Below are 23,874 nucleotides of genomic sequence, written 5' to 3'. Positions count from 1 at the left end.
GGCTTAGAACTATGCATGGCTTACTTCAGAGCCCTGTGTCACTGTGTTCATTAGTTTAAAATCCCCATTAACCCTTCCCTTTCACATAAAAGTATCCCGAGACCCATTTAGGCATCAAAACTCTCGGCGTGTACAGTGCTCCACTAGGTTATGTATTTTGCAGCAATTTAAAGAGAAAAAGGGGTTGAAAAAAAATTGTTCTCTGTGTGCAAGTAAATAAATACCATGGCAGGGTTTTTGTTTTGGGTTGGTTTTTTTTTTTCCCCCTCCTTTTGTAGAACGCTTTATTATTTATTTTTTTTTTTCCAGGGATTCAGTTATTAGCAGATTGTGCCGCTACCTTGTATTAGTTCCACAGAAAAGTTCTGGTAGCCCTTAGGACAATATCTGGCACGTACAAAGCAGGAAAAAAAAAAAAAAAAAAAAAAGGTAGGACTTGCAGAAACCCGTAACTAGCAGCTTCAAAAAAATCGGTCTTGTTTATTGCGGGTTGAAACCTCAGCCTGTCTGAGGACACAATCAATAGAGGAGTCCCAGGAGCGAGGGTTTCTCTGTCCTTTGGTTTTAGCGCAGCGCGCCGGCTGCGTAGCGCGGGCGTGAGACATTTCAAACTTTGGGGGTGATAATACTTTGCTTACAGATTTGCAGCGATACTCGCCTGTCGCTTTGCGCATTCCAAAAAAACTTCAGGGTCCGAAAAGCGATAGCCTTTTAAGCAACACAGGACCAGGCTGCATGTGATACTAATTTGCGAAGTATTTGCAGTAAAGACTTGCTGACATTGAAGAAATACCTATGTGTTCTTGCTGTGTGCTGTCTATTTAGGAAAACTTCAGTGATCATAAAATCCGTAGCAAAGAGAGACCTTTTTTAAAAAAAAAAAAAAAACAACAGAATTCTGTACATCCCTATCAGAGTTTCAGAAGGCGTTTTTCATCAATGTTTGTAATTTAAAGCATATTAACAAAAAGATTTTTAAGCTATGTTTTATGTATACAAAAGGGTCACAGATGGTAAAAAGATTTGTTACCGTGAGGTAGTGTAGCGTTTTGTGATTATAAAATTAATCTGTCTCTAAATCTGTTTAAAGAGTTTTTGCCATATAATGAGCAATATAAATTATTAATATTTTCATGTTCTTAGGGACTTTCACAGCCATAATTTTACCAACACAGCTGTTTGACCCAGTGACATCATGTTTTGCATATTTTTGCATTTTAATGAGTTAGTCATTTAAAAGGTTACAAAGAAACCATAACTCATAAGTAATTAAATTATTTAGCAGAAGAAGTATAAGACGGTCTTCTGACACAGGTCGCTGTGGGAAGGAAGGAGCATCAATGTGCCGAATCGCACCTGTTTGTTGAGGATAGGTGCAGACCAGAAGCTTTACTTTCGGATTCCAAGTGGCTGTTTTCTCAGGGAAGTGGCTGAATGCACGCACATACTGAGGCCAACTGAATTTTCTGTCGTTGGGATGGAAGGTTTTCAGGCTGCAGTCACAAACAATGCTCAACGCTAAATGGGAGTTGTCTTTCAAGACTTGGATAACTTGAAGATTTTATAGAAAACACTTATGTGCATGATGTATTTTCCCTTCACAGTTACTGAAATACAGACCTTCCAAGAGATTGACGTTTAATCTTTTTCCGTAATGGTTTAATACATATAAATTCTTGGAGATGAAAGGTAAAGAAGAAGAACTTGGCAACTTGGGTTGCCTTTCTGCAGGCTAAAGATGTTACAAATCCAGACAAACCTCTGAGCCCATCGGAATATCTACAGAACAGTTCAGAAAGAGAAAATGTTTACAAAAAGATTTTGCACAATTACAAAAGGGAAAGAAATGAGGTGTATTTTAGAACACATTTACTTAGTTTTTCATCTTGTGCTACATAAAAACCGCATAATTGAAGCCTATTTGGGGTTATATTCATTATGAAGTACAAATGAGAATAATTAAGACATACTGTGACATTCTCAGGGAGGAGGCAAAGTGGACTGGAAAACAGATTTGCAGTTGAGAACTTTCACTCTTAGCTAATGGGATGCCTAGAAATACCATAAAAACATTAAAAAGTCCCGCAGTCCAGCTTCATCTCTGCACAGTATTTGAGCATAACTTTCAGAGAGTAACTGCTGTTCTCCTTGGCTACCCCATCGATAAATTAGAACCAATAATTACTTGCGTGGGTTTTATGAAGATTATTTGGTTTACCATTGTTTATGGTGCATTGCTTTCAGAAAGTTAAGTTCTGTATCAGTCTGAATAACATTTTAATTAAAATCTTAGTGAAAAAGTGAAATATGCATGAGGTTCTTGTTTGCGATCTTCTGAAATTTTTGTCGGAAAAGAAGGTAAAATGATTTTGTAAGGGTGAGGGGGGGGGACGACGGGAACTTTCAGAATAGAGGCTTTAATTATGAAGGGCTTCCTGTAAGGTATCGTTAATACCTTATAACCAGTAAGCGACTGGTGGGTTCATGTTTTCCTGGGCTGCGTGGCCCCCAGAGGTGTGTGCACTTAGTGAAGAAGGGCAGAAGCTGTTCCTGTAGCCGGGGTGGTTGTTGCGGAGGGATTACGTGTGGTCCTGCATCCCGGCTGGGGTGGGCTCCCGTCCCTGCAGCCTCCAGCGAGACCGCTCGGATCTCGCGTCAGGCAGAGCTGGTTGGGGCTGAGCTTCCTTAAACAACGTCTGAAACAGGTTTTGCGCATGAGCCTAGTTCTCTCCTGCTAATTCGCAGAATTAAGTCAGTGCTATGGCTCAGCTTCTTGGCGTTTCGCTTGCCGTGAGAAGTAATTTTCTGCTGAAAATCCTAGTGAAAAATCCCTATCAAGGCTACAGCGCACAAATGAGGGAGTACAACCCGTGTAATTCATGGGTGCGTTTATTCAGTTTTGGCCTCGGGAGCAAACATCATAAGACAGGACTGCAGATCCTGCGCGTAGACATATTTGGGTTGCTAATTATAGATAGATGTAAAACGTTAATTCTTTTCAAAACTTTTCAGCAGTTAACTCAAAACCTGGTAACAGCTTATCTGGTGGGTCGGGTTTTTTTAGGCTTGAACGTTGATTTGTTTAGTATAGCAGCGCTAGCGCCAAATTAACAAAAAGCGAAGTGAAACATACTAATAGCATGTTTTACACTTTCCAGCATAAGGGTACTATATATGGTGAAATAAGATGAATACCGTTCTGCATGCAAATAGGTACAGGCTTAATGCAGTGAGGAATTAGAAGGCAGTAACGGAAAGGAAATGAAGAGTTTATTGTTTTTATAGCTCTAATATCCATTAAAAGTTAGTAACACAGCAGGTGACAGTTTGGGTAAGTGTAAAGTGAATGTTTTGAAATAAATAGCAGTTGGGTGACCTGGGATGTCAGGGCTCGAGACAAGGGTGTGTGTTTGTCAATATATCCTACATGTTTTACAGACTCCTCAGGGAACAGGGGAAGATACAATTTCACCTTTTCTGTGCCAAAACATTTTAATTATATCTTCTTCCAAGTACAGCGGTTCAGTAACCAAGGAGCTGACATTGATGCATGTGTTGATAAAGCTGCAAACATTCAAAATGAGATTAACAAAGATTTTGAGGAAAGGGTGACAGCTAATTTTGCACAGTATTCTGCATCTAATTCAGGTCAGTGTAATGATAGAATATTTTATAACTGTTGTGTCATCCAGAGGGACTTTTATGATGCTTTGTGTTTTTGAGGATTTGTGTGTATGAAAGTGGAGTTCTTAATACATCATTCAAACAGGTTATAACTTTTTTATTGAACGTCTATTGGTTGTAGCCATAAACAGGAATAAACTTCAGCATTTAGAAGCAATTTTATATATCCATCAGCATTCATCGCGGTAATGGGTTCCTTTTGTCTAATTCACCTTGAAAGTATTGACTTCAGATGTGAAGTGGAACCAAAACTACCGTGCCCGCTTTGCGGTGGCGCTTAATATTTGCGAAAAGATCGGATGGAAAGTTATATTAAGTGTATTTAAATAATCAAACTGTAGTTTCTTTGTGTTGTGTGAGACCTTTTGAGAACATCTCAATGTATTTCTGCTCTATTCTCCTCCTTGTTTGAAGGCAACTGACATTCTTCTTTCACTTTTCTTTTTGTTTGTGAAATTTTCTCCTTTTTTTTATCCACTCACTTCTCCATCTGCTTTCACTTTTGTTTGCTTGGGCCGTCTCTCATCCCAACTTGATAATGAGGAATGCGGTGTGACCCTGACCTCTATCAGCCCATGCATGACCTTCTGACTCCCCCACATAACCTTTGACCTTCTCTTTGACAGCTTGATTAATTACCCTGTGTTATGATTTATGAGTAAGTGCTATGTAAAAATAATAGACAACAGGTGGTCCTCTAAAAACTTTTTGTGGCATGTTTTCTTTTCCTGCCTAACTTGATGAGCTATTTTAAGTTGGGAACTTAGTGGGACAATGTGCGTTTGGCAGTAACGCGGCATTTTTACACACTTGGACACGGCGCTGGAATTCAGGGAGCCGAGGTGTAGCCGGGATGGAAATATCGCAAAGCATTCTCAGGGGGCAGTTGCCAAAATGTACATGGGGTGGAAACAGAAAGCGGAGTCAACTGACATTTCGGGCGTTTCAGTCTCAGGTCACGTCTTGAGAAAATTGCTCAAATAATGGCGGGGGCATTTTTCAAGCTGAGCTGCTTCTCCAGCAGCTCTGTTTACTTTAACGCTTCACTAGTGACTTCTGATTGGTTGTCATGACCTCATCCCGCTGTTGCACCTACGATGTCGCAACAGGGACATAGATGGACCCTTCCCCTGGAAAAGATGGTAAATGAACACAACATACATCGTTCAGAAAGATGAATGGACACCGCCATGTCCGTGTTAACCACGGGCAGGTTTGAGGGCTGGAGCACTTTGGGTTGCATTTCCCCCGGGAATTAACTCCGCTCGCGTTGCCAACAACCTAAATAGAAACCTGAACTTGGAAATTCACGTTGATGGAGCTTAGGAAAATGGTCTCTTTCAGACCCTTGCTCGCAGTCCAAAAAGGTAGTTACATAGGTCACAAGATTTCTCTCCAGCCCTGACCTCTGGGTGTCCCATCTTGGTGGATTAATACGCAGAGCTGAATGCTTTTCAGCTCATTATTCATGCGGCCTGGCAGAAGAGGTTTCAAAAGATTTGGAATTTACCTCAAATACTGTGGTGTTCTTTCTTTTTTCTTTTTTTTTAACCTTACTCTTGCTGTCAGAGGCAATAATTTTGGTATTCCTTCTGTTTTGAACATCTCGCTTGAACTTCCAGTAAGAGGCAGAAAGTGCCGCTCCATTTCTGGCTCGTGGAAAAGGCCCTTCTGCGTTGTTCTGGCTCGGTAGTAAAGGTATTGTAACCGAGATCCCTCATCCTTTCCAACACGGGACTTTGTCAGCCTGCTTCCCCTTTTGTCATCGTTTGCTGGCTCAATCACCAGTATTAATTGTATTTGTATTTATGAACCTGGAAGTGGAGTTGGCACACAGTCCTCTACTTCCAGAAGGAGTAACCTGCAGGACGCCAGTAGTTAGTCTAGGTTACGTTTTACCTGCCTCGAGGTGTTAGAATTTGGGGAAATAGCACTTAATTGGGTGTTTTGGTCTGAGAGAGAAGCAGTGGTTGCACCCGCGGAACGCGTGGGCGAGGGGTGGAGTGTCTGTCCCCATCGCGGACGCGCTGGTGGGGACGCGGGCAGACCTCGGCTTCTCGGCAACATCTGTATTCGCTCCGACATGTGGCAGAGTGCGGGGCTTGGCTTCTTTCTGTCACCTAATGATTGATGGGGGGGAGGGGGGCGGGGTTGTACCAAAGTTTAGCTTTTTACCAGGAAAAAACTTTGCTCTTTCGCGAGTGGTCTCTCTTTCTGTGTGCACTGGACACATGGAAAAGATCTACTCCCCTGTTACGTGTGTTGAAAAACCAATGTTTTACTGATCGTGGCGAGCCTTGAAAGCGTTCCTGGGTGGTGGAACTTGCCTACATCGTAGGTCACTACGTTTGTAATAACGCTGTGAGGTCGTCATGGCTGAAGTTGGTGTTTTTAATGACGTTGTGAGGGATATGCTTCTGAACACAACTTGCATTTAAAAAGACACTTTTAAATGAATGTGATGTTGTCTTTGCTAAACAGTCATGCCAAAGGCTGCGTATCTTGGCTATCGCTAAAGTTTGCGAGCGGCCTTTTATTAGATATTAGTAGTTTTGTGTGCCCAGTTTTGCACTGACTTGCACCCCGCTCAACCCCGCTGCGTCCGTGAGGAGTTCCAGGTTAAGTTTCCAATTGCGCTGAAGTTTCCTGGTGCAGCTATGCTCATGTGAAATACATTTTTTACAAATTAATTGAGCTTAGAAGCCACACTGTTTACACAGAAGTTATTTAGAGCTGAGTATTCATCTTTAGTAGGAAAAATTGGGCTGAGGCGGAATGAGAGAGCTTGTAATTGGGTACAATTTTACCAATCATTTTGTTTTTCCATGTTGCTTTATACATGTTACTATCAAATCTTTCTGGTGCCATTGTTTATATCTTGCCATTTAGGATGCAGAAGGACAAGGGAAGGGGAAATACACTGTGTTCTGTAAGCAAAACAGTCTGAGAAGAGATCACTTTCCTAAGAGAAAGTCTTATAAATTGCAAGATTATTTTTTTCTCAATTATGGGAAAACCTATATCTCAGTTATTACTGAATTATTTTAATTGTACTGATAGGAAAGGCCTGCTATCTGGGAGAAATTAAAAAAAAAAAAAGTGTAAAGAGAGACATGTTACACTGCTTAAAATATAATTGATAAAAATCCTTTAATTGATCTATGAAATAGTGAATTTCGAAATGGAATCATATTTCATCTGTTGATGTCTATGTGAAAAATTGACATTATGTCCTCGTAAAATTGGACAAATGACTCATGTAATTTTCAGTTACATAATCAATAACTTAGACAAATTCTACTTCTTTGATGATTTATGTGTCTGTTTTGTGGTCAGCTTGAAGTGGACACCGAGTTTCAAATCCCTGTAGCACTCGTAGACGTGTAATAAGCACACGGATTTTACGTTGGGCACTGTTCAGAGGGGGGAACGAAGGGCTGGCAGAAGGTCCCCGCTCCAGAGCCGCGGGTCGAGGCGGCCGACAGCACCAGGAGCCCCAAAACCACCAACCTGACACCAAGCCTTGGTCTGGCTCTGCACCTCGGGAGCTCAGAGACCATCCTTTCACTGGGGCGGGTACTTTAGTGATGTTTGGGAGGGGTGTTCTCCCCTGAGATGCATCCTGGCCTTTGAATTCCCCAAGTTGGAAATTTTACGTGTTGGTAGTATGGAGTGTTATCATTGTCAGCAGCGGCGAGGGTAGATTGTGAACTTTTGTCGTCTTTAATTTTCCCTTTTTCCTTTGCCCTTCCCCCTTCATTTATGCTTTTTTTTTTTGCCCGTTTGTTGGCGTTTGCCCCGTTGGATTCCCTCGGCGGGGAGGGCAGGGGAGCGGGGTGACAGGAGACCGCTTACTCAGGGCGCCGCGCCGAGCCTGGGGGCAATGTTCTCCGTGGCCTGTGGTGACCTTTTTTGACTACGTCCCTTACGCCAGAGACAGTGTCCTGAATGCCTCTATTTCACCCTGTTTAGCAGAGTGCAACCGTGCCCTTTAACTTGGGTTTTGGTGGGAGGAGAAGCGGCGGCAGACGCCTGAGCAGGGCACAAGGACGAGGGGTAGGAACTGCCTTCAGATGCGATTTTGATAACTAGTCGAGTGTGTCCAACTGTAGAAAATCACCGAGTGACAATCTGTCTACCTGACAGTGGCCACAATGCGCTACAAGGTTTGTGAATGGCTCTACAGATTAGAATAAAGCGAGCCCAAATAAAGTATCTTTTGTTGGCGTGGGCTTGGTTTGCTCTGGCCAAGCTAGGTACGGGGACCTCTTTGATCCTCCTGCCGAGCCCAAAACGAAGCACCCAGTGAAAAGCTGGAATAAAGCTGTTCAGCTAGATAATTAATATAGACGTTTCCAAAAAGTAAGTCTCTCTCAAAATTTGCTCTTAGAGGACAGCTTGATTTTGACTGGGAACCCATGGTAACTTTAAGGACTCATCTGTTAAATGCACGTGCTTCTCTTTTCTCCCTGCGTTCGCGATTATATCTTCCACGAATATTATTGTGTGATTTGCCATCATTTAAAAATCATAATAAAATGATTGGCTGATTTATTCAAGATTTATTTCTCATTCATAAATTCATGTATTTTTCAACCAGCTCATTTTCTGAGGCACAAAAATGCAGCTGGTACGCTCAAAAAGCATCCTGCAGGTCACGAATTTTCTCTGGGTTTGTTGAATACAGGACGTAATCCCAGTGAAGTTTCAGAGCAGATTTAAAGATATACTTAAAAGTCATCCCCACAGTAAAAGAGTTGACTCGTAAGCAGTACCGCTAAATCAGTTTTGGTATTGATTCATTGTTACGGCCGCTATTGGCTTCTGCATGGTATGCTTCTTGTCAGCGAGACAAAAGGCTTTACTATTTTAAACTGTGGTGAATAATTTCCACAGGCTTTCTTTATTTTTTATATATGTATATATGTGGAATATATACATATATAAAACATGTCCATATATATATATATATATGGAATCCCTCCATCCTTTTTATTTTACAGGTTTTTATTGGCTGGGTATAAAGCTTTTTATTCATCATTATGCAGAGTTCTTAAAATAATATTTTCCTTTTAGTTCTCGTACTGTTTTCTGAAAAAGTCGTATAAAGTGCTTATGAATAAAACAACATACTAAATTATTTTAAAGGTAAAACAGGCAACTTCTCTGACGCTGAGGGATGTGTATGAGCGTCAGTGCATGCACAGACACATATTCGCACATCAATATCCCTTTAATGACAGAAAAGAAACAAACAGAATATGCTTAAAATACCCTTCCATGAATTACGTTGTGTGGACTTACTGAAATACGTACAAAAGTTTTTAAGAGCATTAAATAAGTGCAAAGCGTTTTCAAGCATTAAATCTCCCTTTTCGTATTTCTTCTTTTTGTTTGTGTGTGTGTGTGTCTCCTCTGAAACAGGAAGGCTATGGAGTAATAGTACTGAATCCCAATGAGAACTATATTGAAGTGGAGAAGACAAAAGCCCAAGTACAGCTGTCTTCTGATAGCTCAGATGAACCTGCAGAAAAGAGGGAAAGAAAAGATAAAATCCAGAAAGAAACAAAGAAGCGACGTGACTTCTACGAAAAGTATCGAAATCCGCAAAAAGAAAAAGAAACTATGCAGGTGTATATTAGAGTAAGTTTCCTTTGGTTTTGTTTGCCCTTCTTTATCGGTGTGTAGATACGTTTCCTGTCCATACTGGCTAGTAAACAGCGTGCTTTTTTAACAGCTAACACATTGCTGAGATGGCATTCAAGAGTTCATACAGAGTTCCTGGCTCTTTTATTCTGTTGATATTTTTTGTCACTTATCGAATGTGAAGTTTTTGGAAGAGTTGCAAAACATTCCTTTCTAATTTCAAAGGGGAACTTCAAATAAACCCCAGAGGAACTCACTGGGGCTATCAAGAAAGAGAATGATTTAAGGAAGACTTTGTAAAAATTATTTTATAAAGAGGGGTGTACATAAGAAACACTTTCTAGCGCAGCTTAGGCGAAATATTAGCTTTGCATGTCAAGCATGCATTTATTGTATTATGTTGTCTTATACTGGGGAGGCAGTAGTTATAGCCTGGTAGGTTTTTAACATATTACCTGCTGAATTAGTAATATATTGTGGAAAACACTGGTGTTCATCTTGTGTGGTAGCAGATTTACCCTATAATGTATTGTTTTCATATGAGCGGCCATCCATTGTGTTTCAGCTGAACTTCAGAAGGCAGATAAAGGAGGAGGGTTATTAATATCTTAATAAATATTTAAGCTAGAATAGTTCAAGAATGGTGTAATGAGGAAACTCTGTCCCTTGCTCTTTTCTTACTCAGTGAACCTTTGCACTTTGTAATGCTACCAGCATGGGATCGTTATAACAGTGCTACCCGAGGATTTCTAATTCTGCAGGGGGCACAAACAATATTATTTGCACTTTGACACATTCCGCTTCATATACATACTATGCATTATACATTTGAGACCGAGTCGTGCAATTTCCACAGCCCTTATTATGAAAGTGAGCATTTTCATTCAGCGGTAAAGCATGTCAGAAACGCCACAGTGTACTTAAAACAGTAAAAATGTGTGTGCCTCTCTGGTGCGAAAGAGAGAAAAATCCAGCAAAAGGCATGTTAGAATCATCTTAAATTTTAATGTGTTCCTATTAATTGTGGTTTAATGTAGCGTTGTGTGTAGGAGAAACACAGCTGTGCTGGCTAGTTAAAAGGGTTTGTAACCCGGATGCGAGATTATCGCTAATGCCATAAATATTACTGTGTCTTTTGAGAAGTGTCTCGCTGCTGAGTGTGGGAAACAAAAGGATGCGTGTACACATTCAGAGTCACCAACAGGGCCCTGGGTTTTCTATTGCTGCTTTTTCTGAGGGATGCCATTCTGCCCCCAGCCAGACCCTGCTTCTGAAGAGGGGCCACCAGCCTGTCTCAAGGTGGAGGACGTTGCTGTATCGTCCAGAAAGGTGGTCCGGTGTCCCCTTGCTCAAACTGAACGTTTTTTTGGATACCTTTTTAGCAGTTCCACCTTCTTGTGTCTCTTTTGCTTGGTGAGGCATGAAATTTGGCTTCGGGAGGTCTGACCCCCAAAACATAACATGCGTGTCTCCATCCCATTGTCTTTTTTGCGCAGCTCTGTGCCTCGCATATGACTCTTGACGTTGCCTTTACTTGATTTCTTTCAAACCAAGGAAAGAAGTAGCATAAGTTTTAGTGACAGCGTGGTTGGTGGTCTCCTTTCCTGGGCGAATTGACTGAAGTTGAGTTTTCTGATGCAGTTGGTATTTTGTTCTGAAAGATGCGTTCCTGTCCAACCTGCTCTGGTGACCCTGCTCTGGCAGGGGGGATTGGACTAAAAGACCTCCAGAGGTCCCTTCCAACCTCTGGTATTCTGTGATTCTTTGGGTGTTTTTCTTTATAAGTTTCTAGTACAGAGAGTTTTTTGAAACAGAACGAAAAATGTCCCAGCCCTGGTGTGTGGTGGCAGCACCAATTACTGCAGTTTACTTGCCTATTGGTTTCCAAAACAAACCTGGACCACCTGTAGGGTGCCGTTCACTCTGTTGAGCCAAACTGCTAACTCTGTAGGTGATGGCACGAGGAGCCGTGAACATAACGAGCTCTGCTCCACCTTCCCGGCCACAGAGATGGTCGTCGGTCCATCCAGGCATCACACCATGCAGGCAACACTGCGATGCTGTATTGGCAACGTATAGAAATGAAATTGCCTCCGGTCCTTGGGTGCGTGGGATTACGTGTGCTGCAGGAATCACCGTTTGTCTGCGCCCTGGGACTTTCCTCCAGGCTTACGGCAGCCAGTGGGCTACAATGTGGGAGCTGGTTGGGGTAATCTCAAAGGGCAATGTAGAGATGACCTTTACTTACTGCGTAGTACAGCATACGTTTGACTCACTGGGCTCTTGAAATAAAACATATTGTCACTGCACAGAAATATTTAAGGACGGTGTATGCTTCATAGCAATCTCGTCAAAGAATTTTGAAAAACCTGAGTAAGCCTTACCTCATCTTTGCCAAGCAGGGCAAGCGGGTGCGGAGAGACTAGAGGAAAAATACCCTCAGAAGAAGGCGGCAGCTGCATCTAACGTTGAAGGAAAATTTGTTTGTGTCAAGTATGCTGGAGAAATTGTTTCAGACTGTTAAGCAGTAGGAATAAATATCCCCAGTTATGTTCTCACAGGGTCATTGAGATCTGTTGTGATCCGATGAGGAAATGCCATTTGAACTAATTAAAGCTGTCTGGATGATGCTCCCACTTGTGCAGTTAGATTTTCCAAGAACTGGAAAAATGGATCTCTTCCATGGTTAAATTTCTTTAACTGTTATTTTCTTTATTTTTCTAGGGGGGGGGGAAACGAACCAAAAACGAATAGCTGGGACACTCAAGAATATGTAAAAGCAGAGCCTTAAAATACAAAATCTCAAATTGTACTGTATTTTTTTACAGAACTGAGTACAAATGAAAACAACTATGGGAGTGTGTAGTGCATTAAGCATAGTGCTTGAAAGATCAAAGTACTTATTGTTTCATGCTGGAAGTTTCCTTAGCTATGAAATAATGTACTTTCTGGCGTACATTATAGCTTGTTAAAGGGGCTGATTTGGTCTGGGCAATAAACATCATGTCAAACATTATGGCAGGAAAACCTGCTTAATATGTTTTGTAATAAGACAGAATTTTTTGTTCTTGAAAACATCTGCCAACTGAATTCGCGAGTGAAGACAGAAAATGTCATCAATTCAGTAACAATCTTATGAATTTGATTTCTTTTTTGTCGATGCGAACCAAGGAAAGAACTTCTTGATAATCAGCATTGACTATAATACTTTATGGAATGATTAAACAAAAGCGTTTTACTTTTATATAACATGCTAATGAATGCATATGAATTTTAATACTCTTACTGTTCGGATTTTAACAAGCATATTGCCAGCAGATCATTTTAAAGCATCTGTTTTTTAATGTGTCGAACGGAGGATTGAGTCAAATAGCTAAATATGTACATACATCCCTCTAAAAAACATATTTCTATCCTTATACGTACTACCATTTTTTCTTAGACCACCAGAGGCTGCTGCTGTACGTATTGGCTAATGCTTCCCCCCAGAAACTTAATACCCTGTCCAACCTTCATTTATTAACTGAACTAAACTGAGAATTTGTTGATCTCTAACCTCTTTCTATGGAAGCTGATCATACAGGCTTAAATGTGACATGATTATTCCCTCCATCCTCCAAGCCATCTCCCACACCCTACAGATTTTCACATCTACAGTGTCTTCTCTATGTTAAAAGACACTTAGAAATGTAAATCAGTATTTATCGCCTTCTAAATAGCGTTCACCACTTAAACAAGTATACTGAATGGATTCTGAAATGTTATTAAAGGAAAAAGTATAAATCGCATAATTTTATAATAATAGTAATTTGCAATAATGTTGTTGCCACAATAGTCGAAGGATATCAAAGAGGCAGCGAGGCAAGAAGTAGGAAGAAGTACTTTTATCAGAAAAACTGATGGGGTCAGGTTTTCTGGGCAAAAGGGATACGCCTTTCCCGGGCCTGTACGCTAGCAATTTCATCCCATTTTTTCCACCGAGCTTAGCTGCTTTAATAATTCTTACTGCAAATATTGTTTTTACTGTAGCACAGTCTATAACAGCGCTATTTATACCAGCAGCATACCAACGAAATTAAATTAATTTCGGATGTAACACACTTTTCATAAATAATTTCTCCCATTTTCTGCGAGAGATTAAATAGGTGGAAAAAAAGATCATGTGCAACTAATTAATTTGTTTTGCTAAAAATGGATGCATCAGGATAATTTGTGCCAGTATTTAGGAGAAAGCAGTAAAAGGCAGGTTTATTAATACGCGGCTAAGAACGCGGCGGCTGCTGTTGGGCCGGGGATGCTGGCGAGCGTGCCGGCATTGCTGCTCCGTGTTCGCTGGGGCTGACGATCGGCGCCGCCGGACAGAATGTCCCCGACGAGCCTCCCCTCGTGCCAGGCGTGACCTTTCGGCGCGGCGTATTTATTTGATACTGGGGATGGACCCATTTGCTGGGTCTCGCCAGCCGCGCGGGGCTGGTCCCCCCCCGGCCATCCCCACGCAGATGCCGGCTCCCCCTGCCCGCCCTGCCGCTTGGCAAGGTGCTCCTCCAGAGCCTGCCCGACCGCATCAGCCTGCTGCTGAGAGCCAGCTAATCGGCCCTTTATTCCACCAGAAGGGACGAAGTGACAAGCGCTGGGCAGACAGCCCCCGAGAGGTGAGGGACATGCTCCAGCGCAGGGACGGTCCATGGCAGACCTGGGCGTTGGGACTCCAGCCTCCAAAGTCTCAGCCCAATGTTTATATCACAATGCCTTTTTTTCCCCCCCTTTTACAACTATCAGCGTTACTTTACCTATGCTGCTAAAATAGCACATGGCTATACCTTGTCCATATTTACCTTTTTAAGCCGTTACTTCCTTATGTTCTTGAGAAACCTCTTTCACTTCTAAGCAACAGCAAAATCATCCTGGTGATAGAAAGCTCATGAGAACTGCTTAGAAACTACCACGGCTTTATTGTTCTTGTCCCGCGTACCGCTGGGCATTCACAGTTTAAAAAGACTGCACTTCAGGTGCTGGGACATAAACGTGACGTTCTGGGTGCCACAGGGTATTTGGGACAGTGGAGAGATCTGGTTGATGTCTTGTAGGACCTGCACCACCCCAGCCCAGCAGCTGGAAGCCAAGCAGAGGACTATCTGCAATAGCGCTGAGCACCTACAGTTGCGCCTCTGCATCATTCCTAAAGGGTCAGATAAGCTTTAAGTTCCTATAGTAGTTTCTATATAATAGGAAAAATATGTATATATCATATTCCGTTCTATAAACAGTACAATGAACAGGCGTCTTACAGTAAATAGCTAAAATATATAAACTATAATAGTAGTCAATAATTATGCATAGGCTATTTCGCTTGTGCAGTTAAATTAGGTATTTTTAAAAAAACTGAGATTGTAAAGACTTCTTATGGTATGTTTTGTGTCTGCCAGTCCAGAAAAGTTATATTTGTCTTCTTTTCCCGGAGCAAGTGAGAAATCAGAGACACAGATAATCACAGAAGGAAGATTTTGCATCTCTTCAAGAGCACCACTGGCTTTTCTTTCTGCAATACCCTCTCTTTGTTCTGTGTTTCACAAGTATGGTTTAATCAAAGAAAAGGAATAAATCGGGGCCATCTAGCTTTGGTGTCTTTCAAACATTCATTACACGATGCCGACAAAATGTGCATTGTTAGATCCGGCTCCTAAAACGTGAGGCAAGCCGTGTGAGTTTCCAAAAGAAAGAACCAGCTTGCATCTCTCCTCCCACCACGAGCTGTGCCGTGCTCCCGTCGTGCTAAAAAAGACCGTCTCTCACAGGTCAGATGAGTCCTCCTTCCTTTCAGATGGGATTCAGCCTTGGTAAACCTGACCAGTTAGCAAGCTAACGCTAAAGAAAGCGGACCTACTCGTTGAAGGCAAAGGTGAATAAAATTATTCAAACTTCTTCTACTCAGATACTGCCCGCCTTTGATTGTAGAGCGATTGCAGTGAAGGACTGAAAAGACCTCGAAGGTCTTCTGGTCCATCCTCCTGCCAGTACAGATTGCTCTCTGCGAGTATCCTTTATCATTTATCTACCAGAATCAAAGGATAATATCCTTTTTAGCCAATACGCAAAACAAGGATAATATCCTTTAACCTACTGCACACGGTTGCACATTTTGATGCTAGATTTCAGTGTGTTTGGGAAAACTGGCAGAAAAAATTTAGCAGGGGCTCGAGTGGAAACATACACCTTTTTGCAAAGCTTGGGGATTCTTTATGTGGTTTTTTTCCTGGGGATCAGTCAGCCACAAGAGCCTTGATATAGTGAGAGTTGAAGAACATTAATTTCTGAGATAAATATACATATAGTCATCTTAAGATGAATGGTGCTGATGCAAAATAACCCTTTTCTCTGGGGACGCGCCACCCCACCCCAGCCCTCTAGAAATATTTACAGGTTTGGAGTTTGAGGACTCTACCGCGATGCACGGAGGTCAGGAAAACAGCATTTGTGGAGTCCTAGGAAATGAACGTCAGCAGACAGGGAACCGGGGCACAGGATGCACAGTACGTTCAGGGATGTTGTTTTCACCTCACCTGCTACAGAAAACAAAGTGAAAATTCAGGAAAAAATAATGAAGAAAAAAAAAAATCTAGTTTTTGGGACTGAGATAAATCCGGTAGTTCCTCTGTAGTCTGCTTGGCTGCCTGCAGCAGTGACGGCTGCCAAGAGGGCGAGAAATAGTGGAGGAAACAGTGGTGTGGACGAGTGTGGAATAAGCTGCCACAAAAAAATGTCAGTTCCTACTCTGCAATTCATAGGTGGCTGACAATTTGAAAAAATTAATTATTGTAGCCCTTTCATTCATTACGTTTTAAAATCCTTATGAGTGAAGGATTTTAGTTAATAAAATCCTTACTTTTGGTGAATTTGCTTACTGTGCGATGCTATTTTGAATTATTTACCTCTTGAGAACAAGGTTTATCTTTTTAATCAGCTCATTGTCATCCCTTTACACGCAAAGACGTTTGCCTTATTGTGAGCTCTGAGCAGAACGGAGTCATGACCTCCGTTCTTGCTATGCCTTAGTGAACTCCGTAGCTGATCAGCACACCCTGAGAACTACTTTTTACCGGCTTCGGAGCTGTTAACTTCATTTTCATACCGTCCAGACAGAAGTCTTTCCTAAGGTAGTCCGTTTTACAGTATCCCCGGCCATGAACTCACCTAAATTCTGAGAAATCTTGCCGTTCCTCTCTCAGCTGAGTCCTTGTTGTATCCTTCTCTCCCTGGCTAAAAGGAGATGCTGAAGTGATCAAAAATGCTTTTTGTCTTTTGTGGTTGCTGGTATCGGTAGCGCGTTTTGTCCCCGAAATGGGCTGCATGCTGTTCAGACTCACTCTTCTACACTTTGTTATTTAGCAGTTGATTCTCATTCTCTTTCTCTGTATTTTTTGATCAGTACTTGGCAAGAGTGAATTTGTCAATACACAATGAGCTATGTTTCCTTTATTATCAAGTAATACTTGAGTTTTAGTTAGTTTTCCCAATAGATGGCACTGCTTGGAGAGAAACCACTGAATAAAGCAAGTCCAACTTGTCTTTAGAGTTACCAAGAGTTGCGTGCGTTGAGGAGCCCTACATTTTTCTGGGCTCTTGGGAAACAGTTTGGGAGCTTCTAGTTTGGTACTTTTAGCAGAAGCATGGAGTGAGAAGAGCATTGCAACTGTATTGAACAGGTTCTTCAGAAAGGAAGGGACGTCCCCGGGTTAGTAGGTGTTGACAAATGAAATCACGCTGCTTCCATTACTGGTGAGTAATTACAGGGATTGCACATCAGGGTCGCATGGGCTCCAGTTGCCCGTGTTACTGTTAGGTTGTGTAGAATCATAGGATGTGTTGGGTTGGAAGGGACCTCTAAAGCCCACCTAGTCCAACCCCCTGCAGTCATCAGGGACATCTTCAACTAGATCAGGTTGCTCAGAGCCTCATTCAGCCTGGCCTTGAATGTCTCCAGGGATGGGGCCTCCACCACCTCTCTGGGCAACCTGGGCCAGTGTCTCACCACCCTCAGTGTAAAGAACTTCTTCCTAATGTCTGATCTAACCCTGCCCTGCTCGAGCTTAAACCATTGCCCCTCGTCCTGTCGCTACATGCCCTTGCCAACAGCCCCTCCCCAGCGGGAGGGATCCTCAGTTCACCGTCAGGATGTGGTGAAATAGGTTGCCATGCATCCAGGCAAGTGTCATTTTTTTAATTATTTAATGAAACACTGCTTCTGGTTGCCAGGCCTCTACACATCTGAAAAAAGCAGCAAAAATACTCCGTCTGGTTTTGTCGTGTCCTTCGTGAACGAGGGAGTGAGTGGAAGAGTTCCTCTGTCCCAAAAGACTTACTTTACAACTAGTACCGCTTAAACGTGAGTCCGTCGTTAGACCTGTAATGCAGTGTGGGCTACACGGGGCAGTTCCCCCCTACACATGTACACGCGTCCACGTGCATGTGTGTGCACACAGGCACTACCGACACCAAGGCACACAAACCCAACACGTGTTTGTGTGCATTCAGCCTGTGCGGGAGGTGGGCTCTGGCATCGCACGTGCAGGCATAGGGTGCATAAGACTGGAAGGTTTCCTTTTTACCAAAAGCAAAGTTGTTATCGGTGCCACCAGTTGTATAGTACAGCAAGAAATTTAAAATGTAGTTGATTTTGACAATGCGACAATGCTTCATAAGCATCTGCAGCGTGTGTATTCTTTCGGACTGGTGTTTCCTTCCAGGATGTTTTTTCACTCCTATCTCCTGTCTTTTCCACCTGCTGTGTAACTGAATAATCTGATTTCATGGATCTTGCAAGTTCAGCCTATATCCTAGAAAAGTGGGCAATTGACATTATCACTTAATTGTGTCACAGCCACTCTGTTCTTAACCTGGGAAAACAGAAGCCCTAATTGCCTGTAGACGTTAAGAAGACAGATATTTATTTCTTTTAGGGATCTGGTTTGCTGGGGAATTCTTTTGAAGTTAGCAAATTAAGTAATGAAGAAATTTAGCAAAGCTCAGGCTGCGTGAGTAGTTTTGAAAGATTTCTAGGTTCTGCAATTAACTTCGCGGCCTTATCCTTTGATAAGTGAGTGCCCTCACACATTCCGCCTTGCGGTACACCTCTCTGAGCCTCCGGGAACTCCACGTCTCCTGTTGTTTGAAAAATGAACAAACACATTTGATGACAGGATCGTGTTATTCATCATGTGTCCTTTGCACTGGCTGCCAAAAAAGGGTAGGCTTATGTTTAATGACTTTTGCTTATTTTTAAATCCCTAACCGCTGAAGACCTTGGCCGTGTATGAAATCCTCCTCGTTGAGATATGTCAAGCTTTCAGACGCTGCGCACTGTTTAAGGCTCTGACTGCTTTGCCTTAAGTGGGCAAGTGAGTTATTGCCGTGATAGATCTTAAAATAACAGCATCTGATTTGATCGTGGAGTCCACTTGTCTTAAATACCTTTCTGCTGCCGTTGGCTGTGTGTTCATTAGGTTTCTTTACCTTTTCCTTTCCCTTTCTGTTTCCAACTACCCCAGCTGACTGATAGCATTTGGCTGATATTTTTATCCTGGTGGGCACCAGACAGTATCATCACTGGATTGGATGCTCAGATGCTGTTGTTGTTCTGTTATAATTGTGGTAAATAACCATGATGTGATTTTGTAACAGCACTATAAAGTAACGCCTATTTCTACACAAAGCTAAAGTGACCAGGCAAAAGTTGGGTCTGCTAGACCTGAGCAAAGACGGACTGCATTTGCAAAAGCTGGCCACTGCCACAGTGGTGCTGGGTGTCCACAGGGCACACAAAAGTTGGAAAGAAAAGGTTATGACACGGAAATTTTGTAAATGATTTCATGTCCTGAGTGGTAGTCATCTGCAGGACCTCTGGAGCATGTTCAAAGTCACTCTGTCTCAAATGCATGTGGTTTGAGGTCTAGGGAACTTCCACAACACACGTTTTTATACTTCTGCGACACTGGAACTACAGAACTCACGCATTTTGCTTTTGATGGAAATTGTCAGGCTTTGTGACCAGTCCTGCTTTGAGTGTGGTTTTGGACCAGATGACCTGCAGAGTTGCTCTCCAGCTGATGTGGTTCAATGGTTCAGGATTACTAAGTTCTACCTCAGCCCTCAAAGAAGTATTTAAGTTATGGATAGGTTTAATGGACAGGGTGAAGAGAGGCGAATTTCCCTGTCTCAGAACATTTGGTACTATGGTACCAAATGAGGTTGTTGTTGGTGATCCACTTTTTTTACCAGGCTCAGGTAATTGAGACCAGGACGCCTACCTAGCTATTAGCATGGTTAATACCTTGTGGCCTTGCACAAGTACTGCTGCAGAAATGCACCTTGAAAGCTACAAGCCCCTCCAGACAGGCAGTGGTATTTCTTGGCATTTTTAACATGGGCGTGTTGAGCAGAACATTCATGATTTCTTCAGAGATCAAGAAATTCCCCAGGCCAGATCATCTGCTTAAATTTGCTGGAGGCCCGTAGAGCAGTACAGCAGTAGGAGTTTTTTCACAGATGTTCTCCAGATGTTATTGGCATGCCCATTTTTGAATAATGGGAAGGATACAAGTACTATCCATGTCCTTCCTACTCCCTCTCCTTTGTTATTTCTTTGGCAAAAAGGGGCTGTGTCCACATTGTTAATTTGAGTCCACAAACTTTCATTTTAAACTACAAAGCAATTCTTGAGTTTCGGGAAGAGAAAAAATACCCTGTGACATTCAAATTGATTATTTGCCAAGTGTGTGTTTAGAAGAGGGTAGACACGGCAGAATTAAAAAGGCTGCAACTTTATTAAAGCATTAGTGAACAGTGGTTTAATTAAGCCTGTGCGCAGCCACCTCTTAGATTTTGTCTGCACTGTTAATTTCCAAGTGAGACCTGAATCTATATCTCAGCTGCAGGCCAGTGCATTAACTACAGGTTGCCTTGAAGCCCTTGGACAGGCCCCCAGTTTCTCTTAGTCTCTGAAACCTGTGCCCGTGTTCATAAAGGGTCATGAATCGTTTAAGACACCCCTGTCCAGTTTTCTGTGAATGCTGTTCATTGGAAGAAGCCTGCTCGTGCAGACTCTTGCGTTGCCACCTCCCAAACTAATCCGTGCTGCTTGGTGGAGAGGCAGTTTGGGGTATTCTGGCGTTGTACTGGGATACCAGGCACAGTGAATGCGATCGCAGTTTGGGGGATTTCCAGGACATCTGGTACCTGGCAACTATCAGTTCTTACTGCTCATTGTCAGCTTTATTACTAAACAAGATTTAAGGTTTAAAATATGTTGGTATAGAAACATTTGCGCTAACAGAGCTGAACTACAAAAATTGCAAAATACGTTAAATGTGGATTGTTAAACATTGTTCAACTGTTGTTTAACCATAAGAGCTATCAGAGCTCTTCCAAAGTCTCAGTTAGCCTGAAGATCTGGTTAATCAGCTCCTACAGGACATCCAGGACCAGAGACAACTTACCCAGACCATTCTTGGGGTTACAGATTTTTTGCTGCCACCATTAAGGACAGATCCTGCAGTTGCCCAGGTCCGTTCTTCTGCACAGTCTCTTTCTTCTCCAGTGCAGGATGGAGTCAGTCCTGCCTCTCTTTTACTGTTTATCAGCACTTCATTCCCTGTCACCAGGCAGTGGGACATTTCATGGCAATATGAGGATGTGGTGGTTGACTTTGCTGGCTGTCAGGTGCCCACCCAGTCGCTCTATCACACCCCTCCTCGAATGGACAGGGGAGAGAAAATGCGACACAAGACTCATGGGTCAAGATAAGGACAGGGAGATCACGCAGCAATTACTGTCACTGACAAAGCAAACTTGACTCAGGAAAATTAATTTAATTTATTGCCCATTAGAGCGGGATAATGAGAAATAAGAACAATCCTAAAACGCCTTCCCCCCACTCCTCCCTTCTTCTTGGGCTCAAGTTCGCTGTCACCTTCTCCACCTCCTCCCCTTGAGCGGCGCAGGGGGACGGGGAATGGGGGTTGTGGTCAGTCCATCACACATTGTTTCTGCCGCTCCTTCCTCCTCGCGCTCTTCCCCTGCTCCAGCGTGGGGTCCTCCATGGGTGCTGGTGGATATCTGCTCCACCTCGTGGAAGAAAGACCTGAGATATCAAGCAGGAGGAGGAGCTCAATCAATCATGGTTCTATCCTTTCCTGATAAATTTTATTGGCTTTGCACCATCGTTGATGACCAAACTGGATTTGTTTTCAGAGAGGCTTTGGTAATGGGGTGGCATGTCAAAGCCCAGCAAACAGCTAAAAGGGGATTTGGCATTTATCAAATAAATACAGGGGGCTTTTGTTAGGATTGTTGTCTGTTTTCATCCTGATGTAATGTTCTATAGCAAACTCGTACAAGCTTTGACGAGAAATGTTGGAGGACTAATCCGTAAGACGGACAATATGCGGGCACCATGTTGCAGAGAAGTTCAACAAAAGGAACTAAGAGCAGCATAATTCTAATAATAAATATAATTCTAAGAGCAGAATTATTTTTAATTAAAGAAGAATAAAGTGCAAGCTCCCAAAACTAAGTAACAGTTTGAATGGGTGCGGGTTGCAGATGTTGAATCCACTTAATCCTTGTTTTAGAACACATCAAACAAATGGTGTTGGCTAATAAAGGATTAAAATGGCATCAAGGACCATTTATAACAGTAACAAAAGCTACGTCCATGTGGGTTTTTGAGGGTTTATTTTTATTATCCCACCCACCAGCACAGACATCATAGGTTACATATTCTATAGAAGATGTATATTATTCTTTTGTTTATCTCTGGAGTTTCTGTTCCGTTATTGTTCAGTCTGTAATCTCAATAAGACCCCCAATGTTTGGCCTGTGCCGCCTGAGTTAGAAGATTGCTCCCAATTTTCCAGTTAGGTCAACCAAAAAAATTAAGATATGATAGAAGGTCAGTGGAAGAAATTCATATCAAAACAACTGCTCACCATGTCATTATGACAACCTGCTGTAACAAATGTGCTTCTGTTTTAACTTATGACAATTAATTGCTAAAAGTAATTTAATCTGACAGTGGCAAGATGTTGAAAGACTCGTGAAGATGTCATAAAAGCGACCTTTCTGCCCATGTGCAACCAAAAGCCATTTTTAACAAGGAGCCTCAAAAACAGTACAACTTCTTTTGTACTTTGTTAATTAGTTATTGATTTGAAACAATGCTCTGCCAAATATTGTCAGATTAGCTAGACGCCAGCAAGGTCACGGTGTGACAGTCTAGTCCTGATAATCTTATGGTATATAAGAATTCTTTTTTCTCTGAACCTTTTGTTCCGATATCCCGAGAATTACATTTCCTGGCTTTAGCATTTGTGCTAATTTAAAATACAGCCAAGCTGTCTGTTATGTAGTTGGATGTTTTGAGTTGTTAAAAAATGACACCGTGTTAGAGGAAAATTGCTAGTGATCTAATGGCTGATGATCTTTGGCGGCAGCGATGCACCACTGCCGCAACGCCAACGCCCTCGCTAATCTGGGCGGAAAAGAGCCCGCTTTAAAAAAATGGTCAACGCGAGGGAGTCTCAGGGCTCAAACCAGAGGTAAAACGCGCGAGTCCTGAGGTTGTTTAGCGACTCATCGGGATTAAGGACCGTTTCCTAGCTTACGTTATTGCGAAACAAAAGTAACGGCGGTGGGTCTGGACGGCAAAACTGAGCAGCAGAATTAAGTCTCGAACGGCTTGACATTCAACTTTTCAGATCATTGAAACGAGAACCAACAGAAAACGCAAATCTGAATTTCAGATTGTGTTTGTCATCTGTTTATATAATTATTTTATAAGCTAATGGCAGTTACTTCAAATACAATTAATTACAGCGTGCTGCATATTAAGGTACTTCAGCAAATCTTTATAACCGTACATTAAATAAATAGTAGATCGGTTTACTTAAAGCACTGAGCACTTTGCTGTCTTTATTAGGAGAAATCAAATAGCTTTGAGCCTGTTAAATCTTTCTTTCACTTAAATAACTGCTCTTGAGTGTATGTAATAAACAGAGACAGAGACGTCGAGAAGAAAAATACAGGGCGAAGCTGTTCTATTTAGTTTAACTCATGTAAGAGATACAAACTCTGTAGCAAAGACTTTACAGCTGAGCTTTGTTCTGAAACCATAGCTGTTAATGAAAATACAAAGTTGTTGTTTTACTTAAATGTGTTGAAGTTTGTTAGATTCATTGTTTCCTGTGGTGGGGAAATCTGCACTTTTCTTGGCCAAAATGCTATTTTTCTTGCAATAGCATGGTTAAAAAAAATGTCTGTTTCTCATTACAACATATAAACAGATTGAAAGAACTGGAAAGTAAAATAGTCTTTAAGTACTTTAGGAAATAGAAAAATAACACTTCTTCATGACTTCCATTAGGAGTTTTTGAGTGTTTCGGATGCATTCGTTTCAAAAGAAATTGTTTTTAGTGTTTAGAAAAGTGGGTGTAATCATTTAAACAACTGGCATGATCTCTCTTTGTGTCTTGTGAAGATAATTCTTTTTGT

General features: G+C 42.0%; 1 protein-coding gene across 6 annotated transcripts in view; it reads left to right on the top strand.

The window, feature by feature from the left end:
• Positions 1 to 23,874, top strand: part of ARB2A (ARB2 cotranscriptional regulator A) — a 273,033-nt gene that overhangs the window by 124,607 nt on the left and 124,552 nt on the right. For 5 of the 6 annotated variants that reach the window (XM_074570302.1, XM_074570305.1, XM_074570304.1 and 2 more), the window contains exon 7: positions 9,109 to 9,327. The exons of the other annotated variant lie outside the window; for it this stretch is intronic. In XM_074570302.1, the coding sequence (XP_074426403.1) occupies positions 9,109 to 9,327 (219 nt within the window). The remainder of the gene's footprint in view (positions 1 to 9,108; positions 9,328 to 23,874) is intronic. 6 annotated transcript variants of the gene reach the window in all.

Source organism: Larus michahellis, chromosome Z, assembly GCF_964199755.1.
Source record: "Larus michahellis chromosome Z, bLarMic1.1, whole genome shotgun sequence".
Taxonomy (NCBI): domain Eukaryota; kingdom Metazoa; phylum Chordata; class Aves; order Charadriiformes; family Laridae; genus Larus; species Larus michahellis.
The sequence above is the reverse complement of the archived record's forward strand: the minus strand, read 5'-3'. Positions and strand labels throughout refer to the sequence as shown.